Source organism: Anomalospiza imberbis, chromosome 5 (assembly GCF_031753505.1).
Source record: "Anomalospiza imberbis isolate Cuckoo-Finch-1a 21T00152 chromosome 5, ASM3175350v1, whole genome shotgun sequence".
Lineage (NCBI taxonomy): Eukaryota > Metazoa > Chordata > Aves > Passeriformes > Viduidae > Anomalospiza > Anomalospiza imberbis.
This window is the reverse complement of record NC_089685.1, coordinates 64,327,099-64,353,644: the sequence shown is the minus strand read 5'-3', so window position 1 is coordinate 64,353,644 and position 26,546 is coordinate 64,327,099. Positions and strand designations below refer to the sequence as shown.

Sequence of the window (26,546 nt, the reverse complement as noted above, 5' to 3'; positions counted from 1 at the left end):
TCCTCAGGAACCTCAGCTAGGCTTTTTTGCTGTCTGATGAGTTGATAACATGCATTTGGATGTTAGGATGAAGGCACAAGGGATGGTGTTTAGAAGCAGGGTGCCTTTCTATGGGGCAAGGAACAAGGGAAAACATGGGCTTCCACTTTATTGCTTTGCTGCTGTGGCAGAAGATGCAGAGAACCATCAGATTTTCTCTCCATCTGGTGCTGTCACTGCTCAGAGCTGGGTTTGGGTGTACTGCATTTGCTGTTACGTAGGCTAGTTTTCTCTAGGGTATGACAGCTGTTTGCAGGCTTCTTGGAGCAGTGTTTGTAAGTCAATTGAAGTTAAGATCAGTAAAGAAGAGCAGTGGGTAGTGGCAGGACGTGTATCTGCTTGAAGGAACTTCCAAAGTTGATCTGTCCACTAAGAAAAAAGTGAGGATGTTTTACAAATGATTGTGTGTTTGTTATCTCTGGAATAGTGGCATCGTTCTCAAGTCTGAGTCCCGTCTGTCATGCTGCTTTCCAATTGGTTTTATTTCATTGTGGTCCATCAGTGACCTGCTTTTGCTTGCTCTGTGGGAAGCAGCTGAGCACAGTTCAGCTCTTTTTACTCCCAACAGCAGGATTGTTGTGGAGAGGGTTCATATCTGAATATTTTCTTTTGCCATTCATACACTGCTTTTCAGGAAAAAAGCTGCCCCTCCTCCAGATCCTCGTCTGCAGCCAGAGAGCTGCCTGCTGCTCCAGCCCACTCCCACAAGAGGAGGGCAGAAAGCACGTGTCAGCAGCAGGACTAACACATATATCCTGGTTGATTCAGGACTTCGGGTAAGATCGCCTCAGATTAAATACTTTGCATTCAAAATTTTGTTAAAAGTATGCAAAGGAAAGTGTTCTGGATATATTGTTTTAATAGCACAGCCATTAGCCTTAACTTCACTTTGTATATTGTAGCTTCAGTGGTCCTTTTACACATTTTTTTTTAATAAAAAGTGCTCAGCCTGTTGAAATATTTGGGTGGGATATGGCATAAATTCTACTATAACCTGAAACAGTTGTGGGACCTTACTTGACTCTTTTGCATTCTGTCTGACTTTGAGATGAATGTCCTGATTTTTCTATGACAGCTACTGCACATGAGCCTGAAGAGATCCAAAGTGAATTCTTCTGAGGAGCATGCTTTGGAAATGTTAGACCCGTTTGTTCAGCTGCTTATAGACTGCCTGAAATCTATGGATATCAAGGTACGGTTCTGAGATGAAGTCTGTGTGTTCTCTCTGCTGTACTAAGAAGAGTCCTGCCCACAAGTGTTATCTTGCAGTTGACTCGCAAGAGAAGAGAAAGCCACCAGTTTTTCAAACCTGCTTTAATAGGTGTGCAGATTAAATTGTTTGAGGACATGTAATCCTAAGGGAGGCTTGTGGCTGATGGAGGACTGAAGGCTCTGCTCCGTGTTGCAAGGGGGCAAGTTCTCCTAGAGAATGTTCATATGAGACACTTACAGACTATCTATGAGGATGTTCATGAGATCCTGTAGCTGCTGGGAGCAGTGTTGCCACAACTGTGGTTTCTTCTGATCCAACTCCAAAGTCTTCATTCCTAGCACTGTAGGCAGCCACTTTTTGAGACAGCTTTTGGTTTGAGTGAGCCTAGAGCCCAAGAATGGAAGGCATATGTCATACCCTGTCAGATACTTGGAGTGGGATTTTCCCTATCTTGAAGGCAGCTCTGCATTATATCTTTACCTGGTAAAATCAAAGTTATAGAATATTGGAGTTGCAGATAGTGCTTTTAGAGCTTAGAAACCCTTGTGTTACCTGTGAATGGTTCGAAAGAGGTTGGGTTTGTTAGCTAACTGCCTTTTACCACAGTTGTAGATAGCCTGACCATGTCTGTAAAACAGTGAGAAGAGTTCTCTCAGTGTCACTGTACCCACGTGCTGTCCTTTGGCTTTTTCTTCCAGGTGATAACTGGTGCTCTGCAGTCCTTGGTATGGATTTTAAAGTTCCCTTTGCCTTCTGTCAGTACGAATATGGAGTCACTGATCAAGCAGCTTTTCCTCTTGCTGAAAGAGTTTGCCAAGACAGGAATAGCCAAAGGCCAGAATTTCCACCTGGTTGTGAGCTGTTTCAAAGTAAGTCAGACCCAGATCTGATCATTTTTGCTTTAGGATTAACTTTCTAGAATGAGACACTTCCAGCTACATATCCTTCCTGCAGCTGTCCCTGGAGAGGTAGTCTGAAGATCAGAAGCTAGTGAGGAATATGTGGCCTTGCTGGTTCTTTCCCAAATACAAACTTAAAGATAGTTGCTTCCTGAAAATGCACAGCTTGGATCCAAAGAAATGTCTTTATAGAAACATGTTTGCCTTCTTTCTTCATTGTAGGAGTAACTTGTTCCACCTGAGTAAATCCTGATAGCTGAAGTGAGACATGGGAAGGGGGCAATTCACTTGTTTACTTTTGTCTCACAATTGCCATCTGAAAGCAAAATGTGATGAGAATAGTGTTGGCCACATGTTCTAGAGCAGCAGTTTGTCTTTACAAGCTGAAGTAGTATAAATCAAGTCAGACTTTGGCATCTGGACCTTTATTTTATGGCATTGTGTGTGTATTGACAATGTGCAATTTGATTTTGTAGTGTGTAACAATACTTGTGAAGAATGCCAAGAGTCAGATAACAAGCAAACAGCTCCAAGTGTTGCTTGGCTTTGCTGAAGAAGACATTTATGATTCATCACGCCAAGCCACTGCCTTTGGCCTTCTCAAGGTATTTCTGTGCAGTAGTCATGGGTTTTCTGTGAGCCACTGGAACACCAGTGGTTCTGCTTCCTGGTGAAAGGCTGTACATTCTCACGTCAGGAACAGGCTACAGAATGCTGTTGAAGCTCTCTGTTATAAGAGAGGAAAAATCAACAAAGTTTTACTGTTTGACTTGTACTCAGTGTTTAAAATTGTTTGGGAGGCTGTTTTATACTCAGTGCATATGAGGATGTATTTGGATCTGAGTATGTTTTTGCTAAAGAATCAACATCTCTGATCATTAGACCACGTATTCTGTGATGCCCAAAAGAAACAGATATGGATATGTAAGCCATTCTTTCTTTTTTTTTTTTTTCTTTGAGTTGCTCTGTCTGTGTGTGAAAAAGTTAGTGTTAAGGTACCACCTGAGACCAGTGTTGTCTGGGTTGTAGTACTGCACCTCATACTGTATAAGCAAAATTATGTGACTCCAGCTGTGCTTTCACATTTTCAGGCTATTTTATCCAGGAAGCTGATTGTCCCTGAAATTGATGATGTGCTGCAGAAGGTTGCCCAGCTAGCCATCACGGGTCAGAGTGAGCCAGTGCGAGTCCAGTGCAGGCAGGTTGGTGAAGAGTCTCTCACTTTATTTACAGCTGTCTGACAGGCCAGAGGGCTTAGTGTGGCCATCTTGTCTCTCACAGATGTGTGCCTTGGCCCTGCTGAACCCTGAACTCCATTTTCCCTTCTTTACTGATCTTTCTTCCCCTTGTTATCTGGCTTCAGTTCTTGAGACTGGTGCACAGCAGAATCACAGACTCCTTGCCTATAGTGAGACTGTAGTGTGCCTTCATAGAACTGTAAAACTGTTTAGGTTGGAAAGTTCCTTTAAGGTCATTGAGTCTAACACTTAACCCAGCACTGCCCCATCCACCACTAAGCCATGTCCCTGAGTGGCACATCTATACTTCTTTTTAAATACCTCCAGCTTGTTTTAAATAGTCCACCACTTCCCAGGGCAGCCAGTTCCAGTGCTTGACCACCCTTTGAGTGCAGAATTTTTTCCTAATATCCAATCTGAGTTTCCCCTGGCACAACTTGAGGCCATTTTCTCTTGTCCTGTTACTTGTCATACAGAAAAAGAGACCAACCCCCACGTGGCTACAGCCTCCTTTTCAGACAGTTATAGAGAGTGATAAGGTCTCCCCTGAGCCTCCTCTTCTCCAGGCCAAACAATCCCAGCTCCCTCAGGCACTCTTCATAAGACTTGTACTCCAGCCCCTTCTCCGGCTTCATTGCTGCTCAGCACCTCAAGGTCTTTCTTGCTGCGAGAAGCCCATAACTGAACACAGTGCTTGAGGTGCAACCTCACCAGTGCCAAGTACAGGAGAGCTGCTTAGCAGCACTGACATGGTCCCTCCTCTGGTGGCTTTTAAGCCTGTGTAACTAAGCTTTGCTCTTTTTTAAGCCCCAGGATAAGCAAATTTGCTACAAAGCCATAATTGCTTTCCTGTACTTCATCATTCTTTCCAAGGTAAAACCAACTGAAAGACAGAACTGGTTACTTTGTCTCAAGCATTGGGATATAGGTTCAGTAGGATCATGAAATGTAGCTTTCATAGTTACAGGACCGATTTTGAAGGATGCAGGATCTTTTCACAGATGCCTGTGCAAATCACAGTAGTACTTTAAAAACTGATCCTCTTCCAGGCACAGAGCTTGGCAGCAGCTGTTGACCCTTCGTATAATAGGAACAGGACGAAAGGGATGATTCTCATAAGCTTGCTGCTCCATCACTAAATTTTTTTCATAACCTTTTTACAAGCTTACCTGAGTGTTTATTTTAACTCATCTCTGTATTGTTTTTTCTTTCCAGATTTACTTAAAATACATTCTGGATTACCCTCTTGGTGACAAACTGAAACCCAATTTGGATTTCATGCTCGCACAGCTGGAGTGAGTTTATATTCCTGACATCTCTGTGAGAACAGAACTTTGTTTTTAAATATGACTCTGGTGTCCCAAAAAGCTCTTTGTAATGAGCAGAAGGCATGGATGAAGTCTTCATTTTCCTACTTCTAAAACACTTCCCTTTTCTCAAGTCAGGCTGTTTGATGAAGCAAATCCTTTTTACTTATCCCTGTTTCACTGCTAATATCGTTCTTTATCTGTTTGTAAGCAAAAGTTCTGTTGTTTGCTTAGTGGTTTACCACCTCCACTGGTTGTAAATCATCATAAAGTCACCCTAGGACACAGGTGAAATGGAAAATCCAGGAGGAATGAGGGGAGGTGCATTTTTAGGGGACTGTTATCCCATGGCAATGTCTCAAGTGCAATTGCAGGCACAGTTAAAACAACTGTACCGATTCTGCAGGAGTGTTGTGCCTCCAACCTCCTCCTGAGCTTCACCCCTCCCTTGCTCAAGCTGACAGCCATTTATCAGGTTCCCCAGCACAGTGTGGCTGTGCTGACTCAAGTGGGCTGGAACCCTTCATGGTCTGTTTGTGCCCCTGTGCTCGTTCTCTGACAGAGAGAGCTGATGGGCCTGCTGCTTCTCTTGTCCACAGTATCAGGCCAGGTCTGGTAGCTGTTGTAGAAGGATCCCTATCAGTGTGTGTTTCTGGAATTGGTTGTTGTTGTAAATTGTTGGCAACTTCATAGGAGGATTAACTCATCCCTAACAGTTAATCCTTTATTTCTTCACAGGTACGAGTATGAAACTGGGAGGGAATCTGCACTGGAGATGATTGCGTACCTCCTTGACATGTTCCCACAGGTAACGAGCACCCCCTGGTGTTCCAAGGATCAGGCCGTTACTGTGGTTTGCAGTAACAGCATTTTCCAAGCAGTTTATTTTGGAAGCACTTGCTAGTTCCTATTATCTCTTATCATGAGCAGAACATTCACTTATCTCCAAAGAACCTGGCTTTGCTCCAAAAGAGGAATGACATGCTGGAAAGTCTGCAGTACTTGCCTAATGTGCTCTGTTTGCAAGTAAAATAAAGCTGTGTCAGCTGGAGTTTGGATAAACTCAATTGTGATTTATGCCAGGAAGAAACACAGCCAGTTTAGCAAACAGGATAGGAATAAAAAGTGAAGTCTAGAGTTTTCTCACTGTAAGGGTTTTTCAATATTCATGAGAGATTGTTGACAGAACTGGTGTGTTCTGTTTGGTTGGCCTGACTGGAGAGGAAGGGCTTCTCAGTGAGGTGGATCAAAATGAAAGCTAAAAAATAACTCTGCGTCTGCACAGGATCACATAGGCAAAATCCTAAGCTGCCTTGAAGCTCTGCAGCTGGAGCTTAACTGTGCATTCAGGACACTGGGAGAAGTGCAATCAAACAAGAATTCGGAAGGATGAGAAATTCTGCACAGTAAGCTGTGCTTCAGCACTGCCTGATGATTTAATATTTCAGATTGGTTCGTAGGAACTCTTTAAAGGTGGCAAAGAGCTGCAGTCTCTGAGAGAAGGACATTTGGGTTTTGCTGCAATGCTGAGGACTTAAGCCTGTTTCAGTGAGCATTGTGCATGAAAATGCCCTTTAAGTTTTCACACTCACTTTGCTGACCCAGGGATATGGTAGCAAGTCAGAGTCAGAGTGGGGCTGGGGCTGCTATACACTCCCTCTATGCTCCAACAACAGGGTCATCCCATTTTAGCAGTTCAGCTGCCTTGACATGAAGCCCACTCAAGCCTAACACTGCTCCTGAATATATTGCAGCAAATACCCCTCTTTTTCTCTTTAAATGCTGGAAGCTCCTTGTGTGTTTGTGGTTGATAATGGTTGTTTCTTTCTAGGATCTCCTGCACAAATACTGTGGGCTGTTTTTTCTCTCTCTTTGTATGATGATGATAAATGATGACTCAGCCAAATGCAAAAAGATGGCGGCTTTGACATGCAAATCTCTTCTCCGTAAGATCAGCAGTGAAAAACAAGATCTGATGTTTTCGCTGGTCACAGAGTGGTTTCACAGCAAAAAGGTACTCTTTGGTCTTTTCACTGACCAGATCTGAACTCTGATGGAGGGCTGAGTAAGATTAAGGCAAGTGAGAGATTGCTAGTACCAGATCTGGTGGGTTGGTGGATTAGTTGTTCCTGATTTAGAGAGCAAGAAATGGTACAGCTTCATCAAGCTGCATAAATGTAGGGACCTGCTGATGCTTTAGGTCAACCTACAGACTTCCCAGCTGCATTTTGTGGCTTTCTAACAGTTCCACTCTTGGCTCAGGTATTTCATAGTGTAGTCTTTGCTCAGGTTAGAGGTTTGAGCAAATTCCTTAAAGCTCTTCTGATCCCAGCATTTTGTGCTGACTTTATCTCAGACATGCTTCATTCTGTTGCTGGCAACTGGAAGGCAGCAAATCTGGTCTTCAAGATCTGCTTGCTGTCTTGATCTGGGTGCTTGGGTGATAAGCTGTCCTCTAGCTGAACCCAAGTTCTCTCCCTCTACACTAGTAGAGGGAGTACACTATTCTTCATGTTTTCCATCCCAGTATGTTCAGTTTTGGTTTGTAACTGCAAGCTGCCTCTTGCATTGTGAAGAGTTGCAAAGTAGCTCCCAGATCTCTGCACTTGTGAACTGGGCTGGAAAACGCCTTCTGGCATTCAGTTTTAGGGTGCATTCTCAGGGATAACTTGTGCTGCTGGAAGCTTTTATACCTCGCTGGCAGCATCTCCTTTTTCAATATACTCTGAAAACCAGCTTCTCTTAAGGTGCTGTTGCTACAGGCAGAAAGTAAGGGTTGCTATCAGCTCCTGCACTTGGGACCTGCAGGATTTCATTGTAAGAGTTAATTTTTTGTTTTGTGTTTGTTTTTTTGGGTTTTTTTTGGTTTTTTTTGTTTTGTTTTTTTTTTTTTTTTTTTGTGTGTGTGTCAGAGCTCACACAGGAGGTTGGCTGCCCAGGCATGTGGTTTGTTTGTTGAAGTGGACGGAGTAATGTTTGAACGGCGCCTTGCAGCAGTCCTCACTTTGATTGAAAAAGAAATCAACCCAAGTAAATTTGAAAATGTAAGTAATTTTTCTCCATGCATGAAGCTCGAGGAAAGAGAATTAAGAAAATGGGAAAAGGGAAGAAGTGTAGGAGAGATTTAACAGTTGAATTTACTGTTCAAGACTGAGGAAAGGCACAAAACACATCTGTTTTGAATAGGACCTCACTGACCTAGAACCATATTTGTTTGCCTGTAAGCCCAAATTTGATGTCATATGTCACAGCACAAGGGGAAAAGAAACTTTGCAAAGCCACCTGGCCTGAGCCTGCAACTATACAGTGTAACCAGAAGATATATTGTTCCTTGCAATGTGGGAAGCGTGTCTGCTAGCTGCAGAGATTTGTGTAAGCATTGCATGTCAGGAATGCCTGGTGTGTGACTGTCTGCTTTGTCCAGTGTTATCTACAGCTTTAATTTTCAAAGGGGTTCCATTCCTGTACTTTAAGACCATGGTTTTGTTTTATGCAAAATCTTTTTAGTGCACTTGATTAACTCAGAATAACAAGGCTGCCTCAGATTCTGCTTGGCATATGATAATCCTGAAGGGATCCCAGCCACTGTGTTTGGGGAGTGGCCATTAATGTTACTTAGGTTCAGCATGCTGCCCTTGCACAAAAGAGTAAAGAATCTCAGGATCTGTAAATTGGCAAGAGATGAAAATAAAATACCTGCAGTGAGGAGAAGTTTGGTGTAATCACACACTGTGCTGTGACATGTACTGACATCAAGCCAGCTGGTGGTTGCAGGCAGGGTGAGGCCCACAGGCAGCACACACAGTGTCCTAATAACTGGGGGCTTCCCAGGTGATACAGGCAAATCTGCACTCAGCTGGGCTCTAATGATGAGAATCAAATCCACACAAATATATGCACAGACATAATGTGTGTAATTGCTTGCATTTAGAGACCCAGCAGTTTGTTACAGTAATGGCTGTATGAAAAACAAGAAGAATTATTCTAATACTATCTCCTGCAGAGATTGTCTTCAGAGGAAATGCTTAAGTGGAGGTGCTTCTGTTCTGTTTATATTGGGAATCGGGTGCAAGTCAGTCTTCTGGTTTTTTGAATGTTTGATATGAAATTTATCTAGCGGGGATTAATCAGCACTGTCCTCAGGTTCTCATAAGTATATTTCTTGCTGATTTTATTAGATAACTGAAGAAGAAGAGGAGAGGGCTGCAGATAGGCTTCTATTCAGCTTTCTTGTGCTGGTAAAAAAGCTAATCACAGAGTGCAACTTGATTCAGTTAACCAAGAACAGTGATGTTGTGAGCAGTATCTGGCGTAAGTATCATTCAGGAATTATGACAGCTGTGTTACAAGAAAAATTCTTTGTGTGCCTTGTGGTTTTTCACACCCTAGCATAAATGACTGAACTTTATTATACAAGGTTTCCATTCTGCAAAATGCTAACACACAGCAGTTACTGGGCAATAAAAGAGAAGTTGTTAATGGAAAAGGTTACACAGTTGATGAAAACAACACACCCTTTGTCTCAGTTGCTGGGAAGTACTTTATATTACCCCTAGAGCAAATAGTTTGAAACTATTGCATGTTTCACCATCAATAATTCTCTTGGATGAAAACAATGAGCTCTCCTGAGATGAAGAGATTTCCTTGATCATACCTACCAGCCAGAAAATGATGACATATGGTAATAGTGCTCTAAAAACTGTGTGTCTGTCAGGATGTGAAGACCTGGAAGTTACTTGATTCAAGTAATTTCCCTTTGTGTGAGATGATACAATACGAGACTGGTTTATTGCCATTTTGTTGCCCTTATTTTAACTGCTTCATTTGCTGCAATCAGCAGCTGATGTGGCTGGCTAGTGGCTTTGAAGAGTCCAGCCTGCCAGGTGCCTTTAGTGAGATAGCAGAAAACCATTGTTATCCTGGATTTTGGTGATGGGCAGCTTTACAGGGGTGAGACAGGAAGGCAGCTCCATTTCTTCTTTGAAGTATCCTCAGCCTCTCTCCAGGGGTTTGATGTGACCATCAGAAGCAGGGCCAGCTGACACAAGTCTCACAACAGCCAGTCCCTAGACATCATGGGCAGATGAGCTGTGGCACCGAGTCCCTGAGGGGACCATAGCTGTTGCAGAGACATGACTTAACTGATCACTGTGGAGACATTTGGCTGCCTGTAGGTTTTTGCTGCTCTCTGCTTTGGCTGGATTGAGTTGCCAGAAAGTCTTTTATTATGTTCTGAGCAGATGAGCACAGTTCATTTCATTTACCTTTTTATTGCAGAATATGCTGTGGTAATTGTTGGGAGTGACCTAGTTCTATTTTTGCTCTCAATGGACCATCTCCTTTGCTGAAAGAGGTTTTCTTTTCCCTAGATCATGTCCAGTCTCACCTGTGGTATCCTCATAGCTGGGTCTGGCTGACAGCCACTGAGATCTTTGGTTTGTTGTTTGCATCTTATAAGCCAGAAGATCTTGTCAACAAATGGAAAGAAAGAAAGTCAGGGAAGAGAAAAAAGACACCAGCAGAGCTGTCTGCATCCATAGTCTTCTTGATTGCTGAACTGGACAAAAAGGTAATGCTGTCTGTACTACTCCTTCACTCTGCTCATGCCCATTCCCTGACTGGGACATAAAAATAGTTCATAGTTTGGCATGCATGTTTCTCTTTTAGTCACTTGTCTGCTGTCTAATCCTCATCACTTAAAGCATTTCAGGAGGTGTCTCTGCTGCTGGGAGGGGGCTTCTCTGAGGTCTTTTCTCAGCAGCACAAAAATACCCTTCCAGATGGTAAGATGTAGGCAGAAGTTATGTTGATCCTTTGGTCTCCCCTGGGAACTGCCTTTGGTGACTGCAAAATACTGCTTTGATTCTCTGCTACCAGCTCCCTTCAGTGGAATCATTCCTTTCTCCTTTTTCATTTCCCCAGATGAAGGAACTCGCATTTGCATTCTGCCATCAGCTGCAGTCCAAGTTCCTGGACATGTCTCTGAGTGAGCAGGTAAGGGCAGGAGCCTTTCTGGGGCTGCAGGAGGGCACAGAGCAGGCCCTGGCACATGAGGGATATTGTGTCCTAGGTGGTGGCTCAGGGCAGATACACAGTTCAGGGCTAGCTGCTCTCTGCTCAGGGCATCTGAGCAGCTGTGAGCCTCTTGGAAGCCCAGAAAGTCCCCACTGTGGTGTCAGCCTACTGAGGGGTGGCAGGGACAGAAAGGGGGAGCACTGTGCAGGGCAGGACTGGGGTCTCTTCCATTGCAGACTCCTGGGTTGGCAAGTTCCTCTGTCAGATCAAGTCTTGGCTCTTACATGCCCTGCTGCTTACAGAAGCAACCCCAAGTGACTGACTCCTCTGTTTCCAAACTTCAGGTTATAAAGAATTTACTTTTTGTGGCCAAAGTTGTTTACTTGCTAGCCCCTGCCTCAGAAGAAGGTAAAGAAGCAGATGAAGAACTCAGGTGTGAAGTGGAAGAGCAGGAGGTCTCAGAGGATGAGAGAGATACTTCTGCTCAAGGAGAGGAAGAAAGAGAGGACACACAGGAGAAAGGCCAGCCAGCCACACTGCTGTGGTTAATGAAGAAGCTCTCTGTCATGGCGAAGAGAGAAGCAGCATATTCCCCTAAGTTCCCTTTAAAGGTAAGAACAGTGTTAGTCCCACTGCTTTTGATGAGTGCAGTGCACTTCTACAGGATAGTGTTGCTCTGGCTCTTTGCTTTCAGGGGACAAGGTGCAGAAGGTGCTGTGAGCTGGCACTGAAGCGAGGGTTAGTAGGTGCTGAAGAAACAAGCCTTTCATTTTGGGGTTCTCAGGAACGGCTTGTGCCAGTCTGGTTCTTGCTAATGCTTCCAGCCTCCTGGGGGGTGGTGGAAGAGTGGTAAACCCCAAGGCACCAAGCTGAAGAGAACAGAGCAGTGCCTTTGAATGCCCAAGAGTGCTCATGCAGGCAGGGGAATGGCAGTATGGAGTAACTTACTAGGACAAGGGGAGGGGATGGGTGGGAGAGCATCACAAAAAGCACTGTGGTTCCCCATGGTGCTGAGTTAGCTTGAGCTTTTGTCTTCAGTTGCCTCAGTTGAGGACTGTGAGAACAAATTGTTGTTCAGAATGTCAACAGCTGCCAGCCCAGTCCCTGCTCACACTACAGGGGTTGTGTCTCTCTAAAGGCCATACTTGGATGCAGTAAGACCTCGAAACAGCAGTGAGTTTGTGACTCGGGTGTCTAAAACACCACCTGCTGTGTTGAACAGTGATACATGGCCACAGAAGCAGTTCAGTTAGGAAGCTTGCTTCCAGCTTTCCTTACTTCATGTCCCATACACTTCTTTTCAGAGAAGCTGCATCTTTAAGTTCCTGGGAGCAATCTCAGTGGATCTGGGGCAAGACAGGATCAAGCCCTACCTTCCAACAATTCTCACTCCTCTGTACAGGGAGCTGAACAGCAACTATGCAGAACAAGGTAAGGGATTTCCCTCACAAAGAGGAATGTGCATCACAGCTATGCCCCAGTACAAACACTACCTGCCATTCCTTTTGTCTGTTGAGACATTGATACTGTAATCAGTGAATTTCACTTACTTGCTGTTTAACCAAAATACCAGGAAGGGAGGAGAGTGTATATCAGCTGAAATAGAAACCTGCATGTTCAAAGACTGGAATGAAGTTAGGCATGCTCCTGTGTCCAAGTGGGTAAAGCTTGAGCATGTGGTGTAGTGGGAAAAGTGTAGTACTCGAGGGTGTGCTCATGATGCCAAGACTTAGAGAGTCCTTGCTGAGAGGAACTTGCAAAAACTGTTTCAGAGACTGAGGGAAGTATTTGCCCTGCTCTCAGTTTTCCCTTAGCACCTCTTTTTAGCCTTTTTTCACCCCCAGTATCTTTTTTCCTCCAGTGATTGTAGTTAATATATTGCCACTAACTAGTGATTCCAACAATTAAGCCAGCCCTTGTTTTGCTTACCAAGGATTCTGACTGGAATCATCTTTATTTCCAACAAAGCCTATTTCACTAGAAACTTAGTGGCTATATGTAGAAAGCCACTTGTAATTACATTTGGGATGACTTCACCCTTCTAAAAATGATTTTTGCTTCTCAGCAGCTTTTTTTTTTTTGTTTGCTGCTTGAAAAGCCACTCTCTGGGAAAGCTGGTGAAGCACCAGCAGATTTCACAGGCACCAGTTTGGGCAAGGTTTATCAGTGCAGCCATCTTTTATTAAAGAAAGAGGAATCCACTTTGTGCTCTTGGCTTTCGTTCCATATGCTGCAAAGATTAAGTAAGTCAACTTTGTTTTAACAGATCCAACACTAAAGAACCTTTCCCAAGAAATCATAGAACTTCTCAAGAAGTTAGTGGGGCTGGAGGCCTTTTCACTGGCCTTTTCTTCTGTGCAAAAACAGGCCAACCAGAAAAGAGCAATGAGGAAAAAGCAGAGAGCTTTGCAGGTAAGATTCCACTTTCTCTTGAGACAAAAAGAAACAGGGCTTCTCTAAAGGCTTGAGAGATGCCCAGGAAGGGGAATTTGAGGAAGAACTTCATCTTTAATTAGGACAGTTTCATCAGTTCCTTAACAAAACTTGGAAGAAGCTGTGTATGATTGGCCTCTTGCACAGGTTCTGGCTGACAGGGGTAGTTTCCTGCTTACTTGAAGGGCAAAGCAGCCTGAACACCCTCAGTTTCAAGGACCCCAACACCTGGGTGTTGTCTTAGCAGCTAGGAGTTTCTTAGGAAGTTCATGATTTTCACAGGGACTGCTGTTAGTTGTCAGTGAACTAACCATGTACTGTTTTTCCTTAGACTGTAGCAAATCCTGACATTGCTGCAAGGAGGAAGTTGAAGAGACACAAGAATAAAGCAGAAACCAGGAAGAGAAAAATAGAATCCCTACGCCCTATGTACAAGGCCAAGCGACATCGAAGTAATGCACTAAAAGATTTGGCAATGGTGGAATGAAAAGGCTTTTCCTTCCTGGAGGATTAATTTATGAAAAGTGATACTGAGTTAAAGAACTAATTACTGTTTTAAAAAGTACTTGCATATTTCAATTGTATTTATTAATATTTTTATGTCCTTTTTCATCGAGGATCTTAAATAAAAACTTCTAAATTTCTTCCAAACCTGTATATTTACCGGAGCATGTACAGTTGAATGGGCAACAACTATGATATTTCATATTAAATTTTACTTCATTTGTAAGAAATGGGTTCTTTGATGACTGCATTCCTGCCTGTGAACACACTGGTCCCGGAGAGACAAGTCTGCCTCCTGACTTTGATTTGGCCTTCAGTTTCTGCAGCTATACTGAGCTACTTACCTGTCACTTCTGGCTGAGAGTGCAGGAACAACAGCTCATGAAGGTGGAAGTTAAATTCAAGTTACTGCCCTGGCACATCAGGGCAGTAGTGTGTGCTGAGGACACTGGTTTTCCTTTCAGACACACACTGAATGCCACGTTGGCAACCAGAGGTGCACTACTTGTGCTCTCCTGCTGTACTTCACCGTAACAGTGTCTGCACTGAAGGTGCACCTCTGCAGGTGTTCAGCTACGTGGCTGCTGCAACTGGCAGCACTTGGACTTGTTTCTGTAAAGCAAGCAGCCTCTAGCAAGCAACACACCCCTCGGTTATAGCTGACAGTTCCAGATTTTATTAGTGTTCTATCTACACCAATATGCTGGCCACCAAAACCACCAAAGGAAGGGGGAATGACAAAAAAACTACCAACTTTCTCAGCTAGTTAAGACTTTCATACAAATTAACATAAGTATATTCTTTAAACAAAAAGAAAGAAATGGAGTATCATAATGTACACATTCACCTATTTCAGTTTTACAATTGAAGAGTGGCATCCACATTACAGAAGTCAAATTCAAATCTGTTCTATTTACAAGTATCTGTGGCCTGAAAATACTTAACTGCAGAAAGGAGGATGCTGGCTATAGCTGACACTTCCTTGCACGGGTCAGTTTTGTATCACTGCCTGCTCTTCAAGGCTTCCACCAACCTAGGAAAAAGGTTAAGTCAGTTTACTGAAAAGTCATTTAAATTCTGCTCAAATACTTCCAGCAGAAAATCAGTCAATGTGGACTCTTTTACATCAGACTATCCACAAATCCAGTCTTATTAAAAAAAAACCCCAAGTGTGTAAAATTAAGTATATGAATGAAGCATAACTAGACTGGTACTCACCATTCCATTGCTTCATCAAGCCCTGTGCCTTTAGTTGCAGAGGTCTTGAATATCTGCCATTTTCGGTCCTTCAAAGCTGGTAAGCCAAGGGCATTTGCCATTTCTGTGGGAGTCATGGCCTGTTCCATGTCCTGTTTATTTGCAAACACCACCAAAATGGCTTTCTTCAGCTCTTCTTCCTAAAAAAAAAAGAAAATTGTGGAAGTTGTTGCAGAGACTTCTACAGAATTTATTTAAAGAGAGAAAACCTATATAATAAAAAATTGGACACACATAAAAAATAACTTCAGCAGCTCTCAATTATTTTGTTTGCTGATTTCTGTTCTGTATAAAATTCTTAAGTGAAAGACTGGTGTTTATTTTCAATTCCAGTATGATACCCTATAGGAGCAGTTTCAAAACATGGCCAGTCCAAGTTACAAAACAAGCTGCTAGCTGGATTTAACAAGGCACATTAAATGAGCTTGCAGGTATTTTGGGCAGCAAGGCAAGAGAGAGAGAGAGGAAGTGTTGCTCAACTCATCTTACTTACATTACCTTGTTCTACATTTGTTCTTCAGCTTCAAAACATTGTAGGACACTAATTACTGTCAATCCTTCGGGGCCTGATCTTGCCACACTGCAGTACTGAGCGGCTGTCGTGGCAGGCAGGTAAATTTTCATATGACCGCAAGGCTACATGAAATTGACTGTCCAGATAATGCTGCACAAGTCCAAGAAATACCTGCAGAGTATTCAGTGCTTTTTCAGTCGGAAGTGCTGCATGGCCTGTGCTGAGGGCTGAAGTTTCACAAGTGAAGCTGAGCTTCACTTGGTTCACTGAATCAAAGTTCATATTTACTCAAAAAAAAGTTTTAATTTCTCAATTTGTTTTACTGATAATGACTGTGATCCTTGTTTTCTTACCTCTAACATAGCAACAAGCTCTGATTTTGAAGTGCCAATTCTGTCTCGATCACAGCTGTCCACTACATAAATGACAGCGTCTGTGTTTGAATAGTAACACCGCCAGTAGGGCCTGCAGAGGAGAGAGAAGTTCCAGTCGTGTCATTTGCATGTTAGCAGTTCTTTTTAGCTAGATAATTAAAAACTGATCATCCAGAGGAAGTAAAAACTGTCTCTGGGGTAAAAGGCCCCAGGAAGCAAGTAGAAGATTTCTTCAAGAGGCTACAAAAATGAACAGACAGTACAAATACTCTCTGAGGCAGAACAAAAAAAACCCAACACAAAGCAAATAAAGAAAAATAAAGAAGCAACTTGAAAACAGGGAAAGAAGAGACATGCTGGGGACAGAATTATTTGGGAATCAGACTGCAGGACATCAGGTCCATAACCAAGGGACAAGAAAGCAAAGAAAGTTTAAAGACATAGACATCTTCATTACAGTCACCAAAGAAGAGTCACCAGAGAAATCTCAAATGACTAATTAATACAGGCAATTAATTAACAAGGACCAAAACAAACCACCTTTTCCAGAATTATTGTACTGAAACTAAAAAGAGAAGGAACCTTTATCTCACTAACTGCACCTTCCTTACTAGCTAACTACACTGCACCTTGCTACTGAGCACTGAAAAAGGAATCCCAAGGGGATCATACAGGGGTACTGTTAATGACTCATTACAAAACTTGGGAAGCTTGCTAAAAAAATGCCATCTATACCTAAATCCAACTTCGCTATTCTTTAAGAATGCAAAGCTAGGAAGTATCTTCTGGGTTTTGATCACCCCCTTCACTCTTTCTCAGAATGCTACTCAATTGCCTACTACACTAATAAATTTGTTTTTCAAAGCAAAACCAAATACAAATTAAAACACTGACTTGCTTTTTTCCATTCTGTAGGGCATCACAGATTTTACAAACTGAATTCCATTAGATGAAAATTCTCTCCTGAGAACGGCCTTTTTAAATTTAAACAATTTTCAGAAATGCCTGCTATGAGAATTCCAAGAACTTGGCACTTTTTAGAGAAAATTAATTGACTTTAAGAAATCTATTACCTTATGCTTGTCTGTCCTCCTAAGTCCCAGACTTGAAATTTCAGATTCTTGTAGGTCACTGTCTCAACATTGAAGCCAATGGCTGAAACAAACAATTTTACTGTTGGTGATTTTCCTGTTTTTCTGAAGAATATCACTGCACTCACTTTAAAATTTTCAGACCTGAAAATTCTCAGTAGCTGCATAATGAAGCTCATGCCCTTTGAAAAGCTACCCCAACAAACATGACTCAAAATAATGCAGAAATATTTCTTTTGAACTAATAAAACCACATTGTAAACATATTGTAGAGATTTGTAACAAAAGCTAAGGTTGTTAAAAAACAGTAGTGTGTCTGAAATCACCACAAGAAACAGAGCGAGGGTTAAAGAACTGGCCTGCTGTGATAACCAAGTACACAACTGACAGCAGGAGAGCACTAAGGAATGTGTCCTTCTGTCCACACAAGGTCTGCACTCTTTTAAGAGCCACAGCAGAACCAAAGCAAAACCAACTTCTCAGGAGAAGACTCAATACCAATGTCTGGAAGATGGCAACAAGGCTGCAGTATCATGTATGCCATTCCTTGTCCTGCCAGCGCAGAGAAACACAGCACAGGGAAGTGAACAGTGGGCACGGGCTGCTTAAAATTTATGGAGGCTGAAATAAGCAAAACCCTCAGGCAAAAAGATTATGTCCCAGCAAACTGTTGGTTTCCAAAAGGTAATAGAGTCCTGAGCAAAGTCAGATTCAGGAGGAACACAACAGACATAACAGGGACATAAAAAAGTCAAGCATCCCTTGTCCCTCATGTTACACAGAGTGATCATGGCCAGAACACTTGGGCACACACACTGGGTGGGTGTGGCTGCATGAATGCCAAGACAAGTGGTAAAATCAGTTGCATTTTTTAAAATAAGCATCATCTTCTCCCTTGAAACCTCACATTGAGTTTTGTTACACTTTCTACAGAATGTAAAGTTAAATTATCTGATTTCTTCTTCTCCATGTTAAACAAAAGTGTTTATATAACCCTTGTCAAGAAAAAAAGGTACACCATCCTATGTACAGCAACAATGACTTCTGAAGTTCACATAATAGTTATATTTGGAAACAAAAGAATTACACAGTCTACAAGTTACCATCTACTGAATGTTGACCTATCACAAATAGCCTGCAAAATCATGCTAACAATCTTGAGGTCAAATGCTTTTTGCATTTTGCAAGGCAGCATAAAATATTTTTTGTAATACTTTTATCCAAGAAAAGTATTAGAAACAACAGTGCAAGGCTTCCACAACATAAGGTCCTTTTGTTTATGAAGGAAGCATGTAGTATGTTTGGCTGGCAAAGTTTATGTGTCAGAGCTACAGGAAAATCACAGGCTCCAGGCAAATATTCTCCCTATGGGCAGATCACTCACTTGGAATGGTGGTAACAACTTCTCCAACTTGTAACCTGTAGAGAATGGTTGTTTTTCCTGCTCCATCCAGCCCCAGGATGAGAATCCTCATCTCTCGAGTTCCAAACAAACTGGAAAAGATGGTGGAGAAAAAGCCCCCTACAAAAACCAGAAGAGAAAGACATTTCAATGTCAGCCAACTCTCTGGAGGATATGCAAAGGCAGACAGACCGACCTCGTTTCTTACTGGCCTACAAGATGTTTCTGTTCTCTGGTGAAAAAGTACAAGTCCAGGTTGTTGCCCAGATGGCTGTGTGCTCAACAACATCATGTCCTCCTGGTTTATGTTGCCATTTTATGGTAGCTCACTCCAGCAAATCACACTGCAGCAGCATCAAATCTCACTGCAGCTACAATTTTATTTTTTCCTTTTCTCTCATTTGCCAAAATATGAGTCATCTTCTTTTTGGCTTGTATCAGACTCTACCTTTTCAGAGCCAGAGACTATACAAGGACCAAAAGAGGCCTGAAAGAATTCAGCATCAGAAGATGTCTATGGTCTTCCAGAGGACCACCTACTTATTTTTTTCTTAAAATTAAGCATAAATCAGTAGGTACATATTAAATCAGTTCATTGCAAACAGCAAAGCTGCACCAAATCAAGTAGGTTAATGCTACAGAGAAGTCTAGAAGCTGATTTTAAATGTCCATCTCATTCTTTTATTCAAAACTGGATCGCCCCAGCATCTCATTTATTCTCTAAATGCATGCAAGAGTACTTGTGGCCAGGCCAATATCTTATTTATACCTATTAGATTTTTATTAATGAAAAGAATTCTGATGTTCTAAGCCAGTAAAATTTTTTTCCAAAGATTTTTATAACAAACATATCTAATGTTAAATCATAACTTTGTAAATACACTTAAAGCCTGCAAAAGGTAATGAAACATCCGACAAGCCAGAATCACTGACAACACTGATAAATATATCAGAGACAAATTAGGAAGATTTGCAACCAAAATCTTACTGAAAGATGTTTGAATAAAAGTTTTTCCCTGTGTTTGCCTGTCTAGGCATCTGCTTTTCCAGGGAAAGGAGGCAGCAATGAACTTATACTTTAGAAGGAACTCAGACTGATAACAGGCTGCTTTATTTCTTCTAAGCCCATCCCACCACAGAAATCACAGATGCTACAGACCTGGAAAACAAGGAGAAGGTTAAGGGACCATCAGTTGCCAGTCTGCACAGTACTGCTCATGGCACCTCTGACTGCCAGACAGGCAAATAACCTTAAGAGAACTGAGCTGGAGAAAAGTATTTCAATAGAAACATCACAAGTAGAGGGTTACCAGTGGTTGCATGGAGGATTAAGATGCCAAAATTCCTTCAGTGAGTAACTTTGCTTGCCGCCAGACACCTCTCACTCCCTCTTTTTATATGCTACTGGTTATGCTTTTCCCACACTAAAACACTGCTCAAATACCATCTGCGACAGGACGGGTTCACCTCAATCACTCAACCCTCAGATTCAGGGCCTTTCTTTAATATACCCTCTCCATCATTTGGGTATCATTTGGGTATTTGGGTCCTGGTCTGCAGGACCTCCTCTCCTAATCCGCTCCTTATCAGCAGCCCATTAGAGACCGATTCAGACTTTAGTTTTGCCAGGTGTCAGGAGTACAGAAGCCTGAGGCTATGACCGAACACACCCTCCTGCCGCTGCTCGCCATCGCAAGGCAGCTCCCCGGCGGCCTCCGGGCGCTCCAGGGCCGCCTGCCCGGGGACCGGCCCGCGGGCAGGGCCCGGCCTGGGGGCAGCTGGGCATCGCCCAAGCGCGGCCCTCAGCCTCGGCCTCTCGCCACCGGCGGGCAGGAGACCGTCCCTCCCCGCGGAGGGCTCAACACCGACCCGTCCGCCCTCCCCGCCTCCAAGGCCGCCGGGAAGGGTCGTGATGGACCGGGCCCCTCGGGCAGCCGCTTCCCGCTCGCTCCTCACCCATGTCGAGTCGCTCCGCCGGCGCTCCGGCCCGCCCCGCTCCGCTGCCCTCGCCGCGCTGGCCCTGCCGCCGCCGCCGCCGCCGCCCGGCTCCACGTCGAACGCCGCGGCGAGTAAACAAAGCGCTCCGCGCCTGCCGCCGTTTCGACACACGGAGCCCGGCTGCGCCCACGGCGCGGAGAGAACGGTCTGGGAGCGGGACCCTCCCCGCGCCCTCCCTAGACACGCCCGGGCGGGAATCAGAGCGGGGAGAAAGGGCTCCGGGCGGGAAGCAGAGCGGGGAGAAAGGGCTGCAGAATAAGAACCGCGGCCCCGGCGCCGGCGCGTGACGAATCTGCGGCGCCGGGAGCCGCGCGGCGGGTGGGGCCCGGTGACGTCACCGGCCCGGGGCCTCCGCGCTGGACCGGGAGCCGCGCGGCCAGCGGGACCTCCGGCCGCACCAGAGACAGCTCGGAACCACGGCCTGCTTTAGGCGATTCCTCGGAGCCAGCACAGCTCTTGGATCAGAGGTTGGTTCTCTCCGAGTGGTGGAGAAACAAGAAACATGCCCTGCTGGAAGTCAAGAGTCAAAAGTCCAGCTGTGTAGAACAGTGAGACCAAGCTGCTCCTTTGGATTAGCTAAGAGGCCTCACCTGACAGCACCACTGTCATCATCCCTGCATAAAAATATGTCATCCATGTAATCAGGTTGTGCAGATAAGTAAATATAAAATCATAAAAAATGTGAACTATTACATAATGAAAACGCAGAGGAAACAATGTACAAGGCACACATGAACTGGGCCATAACCTCAGACTGAGTTAAGGGAAAAGTGCAACAGATCTCATGTCAATAATCAATGATTATGCTTTTTTTAATAGTTTACAGAAGATACAAGGATATATGAATGCCTCATAGGAGAACAATCTAATTACAGAACCAACCTACCATTCACGATTACTGGCTTCCTCCCCATGCACTTTATTCTGTCCTAATACTAGTGTTGCCCCAAGAAAAGCACAGAAACCTTTACTCCCCCAGCCACAAGAACTAAACCTATAGCAGTTACCTTCCGTGACTTTTATCACTTTTCTCATTTAAATTTGTTCAAAGAGAAGCAGCTTGTACTTCTTTCAGCTGAAAAAAAACCAGGACGAGGGGGAGCAGAAATTAGCAGTTCATAGTACAAAATGAATCTAAAATCCACACCACAGTAATCAGTCTGCAAGTGATGAAATGTGAACTCTTGTGGTTTCATTAAATCTGTGTGAAACAGGAACAACACAGACAAAGATGTTTTTAGTTTTCTCTGAAAGCATCAACAAATGTAGTAGCATCACAGCTGCAGAACTTCCTGTTTCCTTGAGGCCTTCTATTAGAATTCTTTCTTGCTTGAAATTTTACATTATTCATAATTCAGTCAAAAACAATCCTTTATTTTTTATGTCAAGTTGGGGGCAGTAGAAAAGAATACACAAAAGTCATCCACAGGGATTAAAAAAAAGTAACAAAATAATTTTGGCAGTATTTAGAAAATGTTTGATCTATACAATGCAATGATCCAGAAGGTCTGCCCTAGTACACAGCTTCACTGGGCAAGCAGCATGTACCAAGTGTCTCTTAGGTCCTTGATATCCTTAGGAGACCACGGATACGTCTAACGAGAGCTTGAATAAAGGTGTACCGCGAGCGAATCTTGGAATATAAACCTTCGATGTCCAGGAGCTTCTTCTGCAGAGATTCACCAAAGCTGTTTGTGGCTTCAATCTGAAGCTGAGAAACAGAGATTTGATGCAGTCATCAATACAAAATCTTTTCTTCCTGAAATGCCAGCTTATTATCCACTGCCAGTCAACCCTTCACTATGATTTATTCTCTGACCTGCTTTCCCAAGAATGGGTTTTTCTGACTTCTCTAATAAGTACTACTTATTCTGTTTTAGGAATTACTGGTTATAATTCAGCTTCTTCACTCAGAGTCCTACAAACACATCTTCCAATTAAAAATTTCCTAGTCCTTTAAGGACTCTTTAGAAAGTCCGTGTGCACCAACAACATTTTTTCATTAATGGATAAGTAAAGAGTCACTGAATTAAATATATTTTAAGTATTTTACCAAGATGATACTATATATTTTACTTCTGGACAAACAAAATAAATTATAGATGCCTCATCACAAAACACACAGCCAACTTTTCTTACAATTCTGTATCTTATAAAGGTACTTGAAACTGCAGTTTTGAAGAACAGTTTTTTTTCTGCATAGTCATAAGAAATGTCAGTGGGATTTATTAATATATTTTTCCTGCCACTTCTGCATCAAATTTACACAAACTATTTTATTCCTGTGTAAGTGGAAATTACTTCTATTCTACCATTCACATTTTATAGTCTCCTCAGTTCCTGTCACCCTTTTAATCTCATTTCTCTATAGCCTGGCTGAAGCTGACCTACAGCGAACAGTTTGATCACAGAAAATTTAAAAACTTGCCCTCATATTGCAGGTCTTTCAAGGATATCTGGTGTTTTTGGAAAGCTGTTACTACAAAACACTGTTTGACTGGTTGGTAAGAGAAAAAGAATGATTATTTTATAAGTATAGCTAATTTTTTACTTAACTCTTCATATTAAGATTCAAAGGTATGTGCACAGCAGCAAAAGTGCCACCTGTTTCACAATATTTTCCAAAACAAGTTCGTAATGCTTCACAAATTCTAAAATAAATTTTATGCTGTTTGTGTTACTGCAGGTTGTTCAGAAGTGGGAAAAACAACAGTCAGACTGCTTCTAATAGCTGCAGGGTAGCCAGGAGCATTCTGTACCCTGCAGCAGACCGTCACATCTCACCTGTTCTATATCGTGTTGGCTCACTCGATTCAGTCCACTGCTGAAATCCAAGCTTGGCTCTGAACCAAAGGAATCTGGCAATAGAAAACAAGATGTTAATATTGTGTTAGCAGCTCCACACTATCTCTGTATCACGTCATATAACAAATTTAAAACAGTGTTCCAATTTGATCCAAAAGTAAACTTATGCATTAGAAATTACAGTAATTTTTTGACTTAAATGATTTTGAGAAAATACATAAAGAGTGAGTCATAAATAATTTTGATCACACAACGTGGCACTTTAAGCAAGACTCTTCCGCAAATCCACTCTCCCGCAAATCCACTCTCCCTGATTTCCTTCCATTTCTTCCTTTTTTTTAAAAGATGAAATTCAACAAACTTAAAATCCTCTGGTGAAACAATGGTGGCTATAATTCTAAACATGCTTTTAAAACCACCAATATTAACATTATTTCATAATTTCATCTAAGATTATACTGAAATATTTTCCTATAAACTATTTTGGATTACTTATCTGATTGTATTAGCTGAACTTCAGTTAGTTTGAAGAGCAGAAATAAAAAAAAGTTATTTTACTTTCCTTTGGAGATTATGTGTAATACAAAAAACCCAGAAATCTGTGAGTAAACAGTATCAGTATTGCCAATTCTCCAGTGGAATATCCAAAGGTGTGCAAAATCCAAACATAATCTCTTTTATTAAGTATAAAAAGATATTAATAGTAGGAAATTAGTTTTAAAGCTAATCATAAGAAGTTATTCAAAGGCATTTTGATGCTTGAAAAATTTTACCTTGCAGCTTTCCTTTCTTAAATGACATCCTAGAGGACAGCAGTGGGTCTTGGGAGTCAGTGGGTGTGCAGTGCAGTAGGTAGTGTTCCAGATGGCGCCAAAGAATGAAGAGACATATTTCTATGATATCTGCAGACACATCTCAGTGAAGGACTCCAATTTGGTTGTCTTTGGATTGTACATTTACTGTATGAGCATATTTACACACTTGGAAAGAGCTGAAGATGTCGACTCAACCACCTGTCACCTCCTTCACTGCCACAGCCCAGTGATGGATCGCTCACACTCGCTGTCCTCATGACCCTGCAGAGCCTCAATCCAGCCCTCAGGAGGAGAGCAGAGTATGGAGTGCTCATGCAGTCCATAAGGGTAACTCAGCTGCACACAGTAAAGTAAAGCTGAGGTTATAAAGCCAGGCACGGCAGTAACATCTTAGGTGACAACAGCGAAGCGTGCAAGAGCACATCTTTCCCAAGGGAGGTTGCAGAGGAAAATTCTGATCTGTTGAAGACAATTCTTGTGTGCATGACTGGTTATTTCCACAGAATTACTGGTGTTTATGAGATTTAGGCTTATGCAAGGTTGGCTGTAAGACTACAAATTCCTATTATGACAGGCACATCAAATTTATTTTTCAAAGTATTTCTTCCACCACACTTGGACATGTATGAATGTTTATGGGGTCTGGACACTAAAATTGAAGAGTTGGGCTGTAACAATTCCTTTATTAGCATATTGCAGAAAGTCCTAGCTGGATTTCAAAATGGGAATTACTAACCTGAAAATCCTTACATTCTGACAGTAGCAGAGCAATACCCTCATAACTTAATTGTCAGTATATCAAATTTACTTTTTGCACAGAATTTTTGTTCAAAGTTGTCAGAAATCCAAGTAAAAAAACCCTGTTTCTATCTCTCTGCTTTTCTGGATCATCACCTTGAGGATCATTTCAATTTTAGAAGGATACAGGAACAGAGGGAGAGTAACTTGGCTCGGTTATTTATTAGTTTCACCAGGCGCCGCCTTGCCAATACGTATTTTTGGGAAGTGGAAATCTTGTCGACCCCAGCTGGCATAACTGACTGACACAACTGTGATGGGAAGAGAAAAAACAGAAAGACAGTAGCAAATTACAGAATATCAAGAGATATAAGCAAATAAGGTTACTTACAAATATATAGAACTTTCTTCTAAGCCACTATTTCTTTACAAACTTGCTCTCTATTTTGAATTTGCATAACCTTGCTGACCAAAAAGTGGAAAAATTAAAAAATGAAACCCATCTCCAAGCAACTATAATGAAAGTCACAACTTTTACAAAGTTAAGCCAAATATTTTCCCTAATGTTTTAGATCACTCATTCTATGGACCCCTTTCACCAAGAGCGGAAAAGAATATGCACAAGAAGTGGAACTACTTGCTTATCAAAGATGCTTTGGAGTCTTTGTTAAAGCTGTGTCCAAGTTACTACAATACAGAAACTACAGAGTCAGAAGAATAATTACCTCTTTTATTTCATCTGGTGGCAGTTGCTCCACATTTTGCAGTTTGTTAACATTCTGACGATGGCTGTCATAGTAACTGAAGAAATCACTAGTGCTCTGTTTCAGAAGGTAAACAATAATGCCCAGACCAGGCAAGTGCCAATATGGGACCACTGGTGTTTGTGTATCTAGACAAGATGTTGAAGATAAGAAAACAAATCTTAAAAACTGCAAGAAATCAATAAGCTGTGCTCTCTGTCAATAACCTAGTGAAATACAAGAAAGCACTGGCAAGTTATTTTGCACTTGTGTCAGAAGTAACATAAATGTAAGTCTAGGCAAAAAGTTCTGTGACTCCAGTACTAAAAGGCAGTCAGCCTAATGCAGTACTGAGTACAAAATGTGAAATGCAATTAGATTAGAAGACTTACTATTTACATATTTTAGCCATTCAACTGCATAATAACACTGTGTAAACTCTTGCTATGTGTTGCAATAGAGCTCCAATCAGCATCAAAACACATCTTACATGTCATAAATGAGGTCCCAGTTTAAAATAATGTAATCCAGCACAGATGCTGAAATCTGATCTTGACTTTCCCCTGTCTTGTGCTATTTATTTACATGCACATATTTCTATACTGACATACATTTCTGAGGCTGTGGATGAAAAATCAATTTGTTTTAACTAGGATTAGTTTCCTGATTTGGTTTAGTGCAAGGTTGAACAAGCATGGATTCTAGAATGAGAGAATGAGCGGCTACAGTATTGGCATAAAGTGACTTAAACAGGATGTGAAACTCCAGCCTCTGGTTCACTATTTTCTAGTAGCCCAAATGTCACACTGTTCAGGCTCATAAAACAGCAAGTCAAAAATCTCACCCTGCCGAGGACCATCTCGGTTGGTTGACTCTGATAGGCTGGGAGTAAACAGACAAACAGTGTGCTGGAAACTGGGGGCACTTTGCAACATCAGTGACTCACAGTATTCCATCACGTTGGCACAGACCTGCCAACAAAGGAAAGAAAAAAGACAGCATGTCAATTACAGTATCTACAGGCTTTGAAGCATTAAATTTTACATGGAAAAATGTCAGTGAACAACATGCTTTGCTTCTCTCTTCTCACCAGAATGTGATGGTTCTATTTTCTCATCAGTTACAAACTCTCTTCTACTGCAAGTCTGGGACTTGCAACTT

General features: G+C 42.3%; 3 protein-coding genes and 1 long non-coding RNA gene across 6 annotated transcripts in view; 2 read left to right on the top strand and 2 right to left on the bottom strand.

Annotated features, from left to right (window-relative positions):
* Positions 1-13,878, top strand: part of UTP20 (UTP20 small subunit processome component) — a 63,709-nt gene extending 49,831 nt beyond the window's left edge. The window contains exons 47-62 of the mRNA XM_068191606.1: positions 674-815; positions 1,115-1,231; positions 1,951-2,121; positions 2,628-2,756; positions 3,243-3,353; positions 4,605-4,684; positions 5,435-5,504; positions 6,528-6,710; positions 7,609-7,740; positions 8,875-9,007; positions 10,066-10,265; positions 10,619-10,690; positions 11,056-11,322; positions 12,016-12,142; positions 12,978-13,123; positions 13,476-13,878. Coding sequence (XP_068047707.1) covers positions 674-815; positions 1,115-1,231; positions 1,951-2,121; positions 2,628-2,756; positions 3,243-3,353; positions 4,605-4,684; positions 5,435-5,504; positions 6,528-6,710; positions 7,609-7,740; positions 8,875-9,007; positions 10,066-10,265; positions 10,619-10,690; positions 11,056-11,322; positions 12,016-12,142; positions 12,978-13,123; positions 13,476-13,631 — 2,236 coding nt within the window. The 3' untranslated portion in view covers positions 13,632-13,878. The remainder of the gene's footprint in view (positions 1-673; positions 816-1,114; positions 1,232-1,950; positions 2,122-2,627; positions 2,757-3,242; positions 3,354-4,604; positions 4,685-5,434; positions 5,505-6,527; positions 6,711-7,608; positions 7,741-8,874; positions 9,008-10,065; positions 10,266-10,618; positions 10,691-11,055; positions 11,323-12,015; positions 12,143-12,977; positions 13,124-13,475) is intronic.
* Positions 13,879-14,301: 423 nt separating this feature from the next.
* On the bottom strand, positions 14,302-20,498 carry ARL1 (ADP ribosylation factor like GTPase 1). Its single transcript, XM_068191608.1, has 6 exons — positions 20,243-20,498; positions 18,269-18,406; positions 16,867-16,948; positions 15,773-15,884; positions 14,867-15,045; positions 14,302-14,681 (listed from the first exon to the last, which is right to left on the bottom strand). Exons 1-6 carry the CDS (start codon positions 20,244-20,246, stop codon positions 14,651-14,653), a joined length of 546 nt encoding a protein of 181 aa, XP_068047709.1. The 5' UTR covers positions 20,247-20,498; the 3' UTR covers positions 14,302-14,650.
* Positions 20,499-20,645: 147 nt separating this feature from the next.
* Positions 20,646-25,565, top strand: LOC137474762 (uncharacterized). Its single transcript, XR_010999476.1, has 2 exons — positions 20,646-20,751; positions 22,971-25,565. It is a non-coding gene; the product is annotated as an uncharacterized lncRNA (long non-coding RNA).
* Positions 21,638-26,546, bottom strand: part of NUP205 (nucleoporin 205) — a 45,179-nt gene continuing 40,270 nt past the window's right edge. For all 3 annotated transcript variants that reach the window (XM_068191603.1, XM_068191605.1, XM_068191604.1), the window contains exons 38-43: positions 26,230-26,356; positions 25,368-25,534; positions 24,830-24,953; positions 23,863-23,991; positions 23,069-23,142; positions 21,638-21,995 (exon numbers count right to left, since the gene is read on the bottom strand). In XM_068191603.1, coding sequence (XP_068047704.1) covers positions 21,843-21,995; positions 23,069-23,142; positions 23,863-23,991; positions 24,830-24,953; positions 25,368-25,534; positions 26,230-26,356 — 774 coding nt within the window. In that variant the 3' untranslated portion in view covers positions 21,638-21,842. The remainder of the gene's footprint in view (positions 21,996-23,068; positions 23,143-23,862; positions 23,992-24,829; positions 24,954-25,367; positions 25,535-26,229; positions 26,357-26,546) is intronic.

Coding starts and splice junctions, on each gene's coding strand:
- ARL1 (XM_068191608.1), bottom strand. Junction 15,885..16,866: donor GGAGGACAGACAAGCATAAG/GTAATAGATTTC, acceptor TCTCCTCTGCAG/GCCCTACTGGCGGTGTTACT. Junction 14,682..14,866: donor CTTGATGAAGCAATGGAATG/GTGAGTACCAGT, acceptor CCTTTTTCCTAG/GTTGGTGGAAGCCTTGAAGA.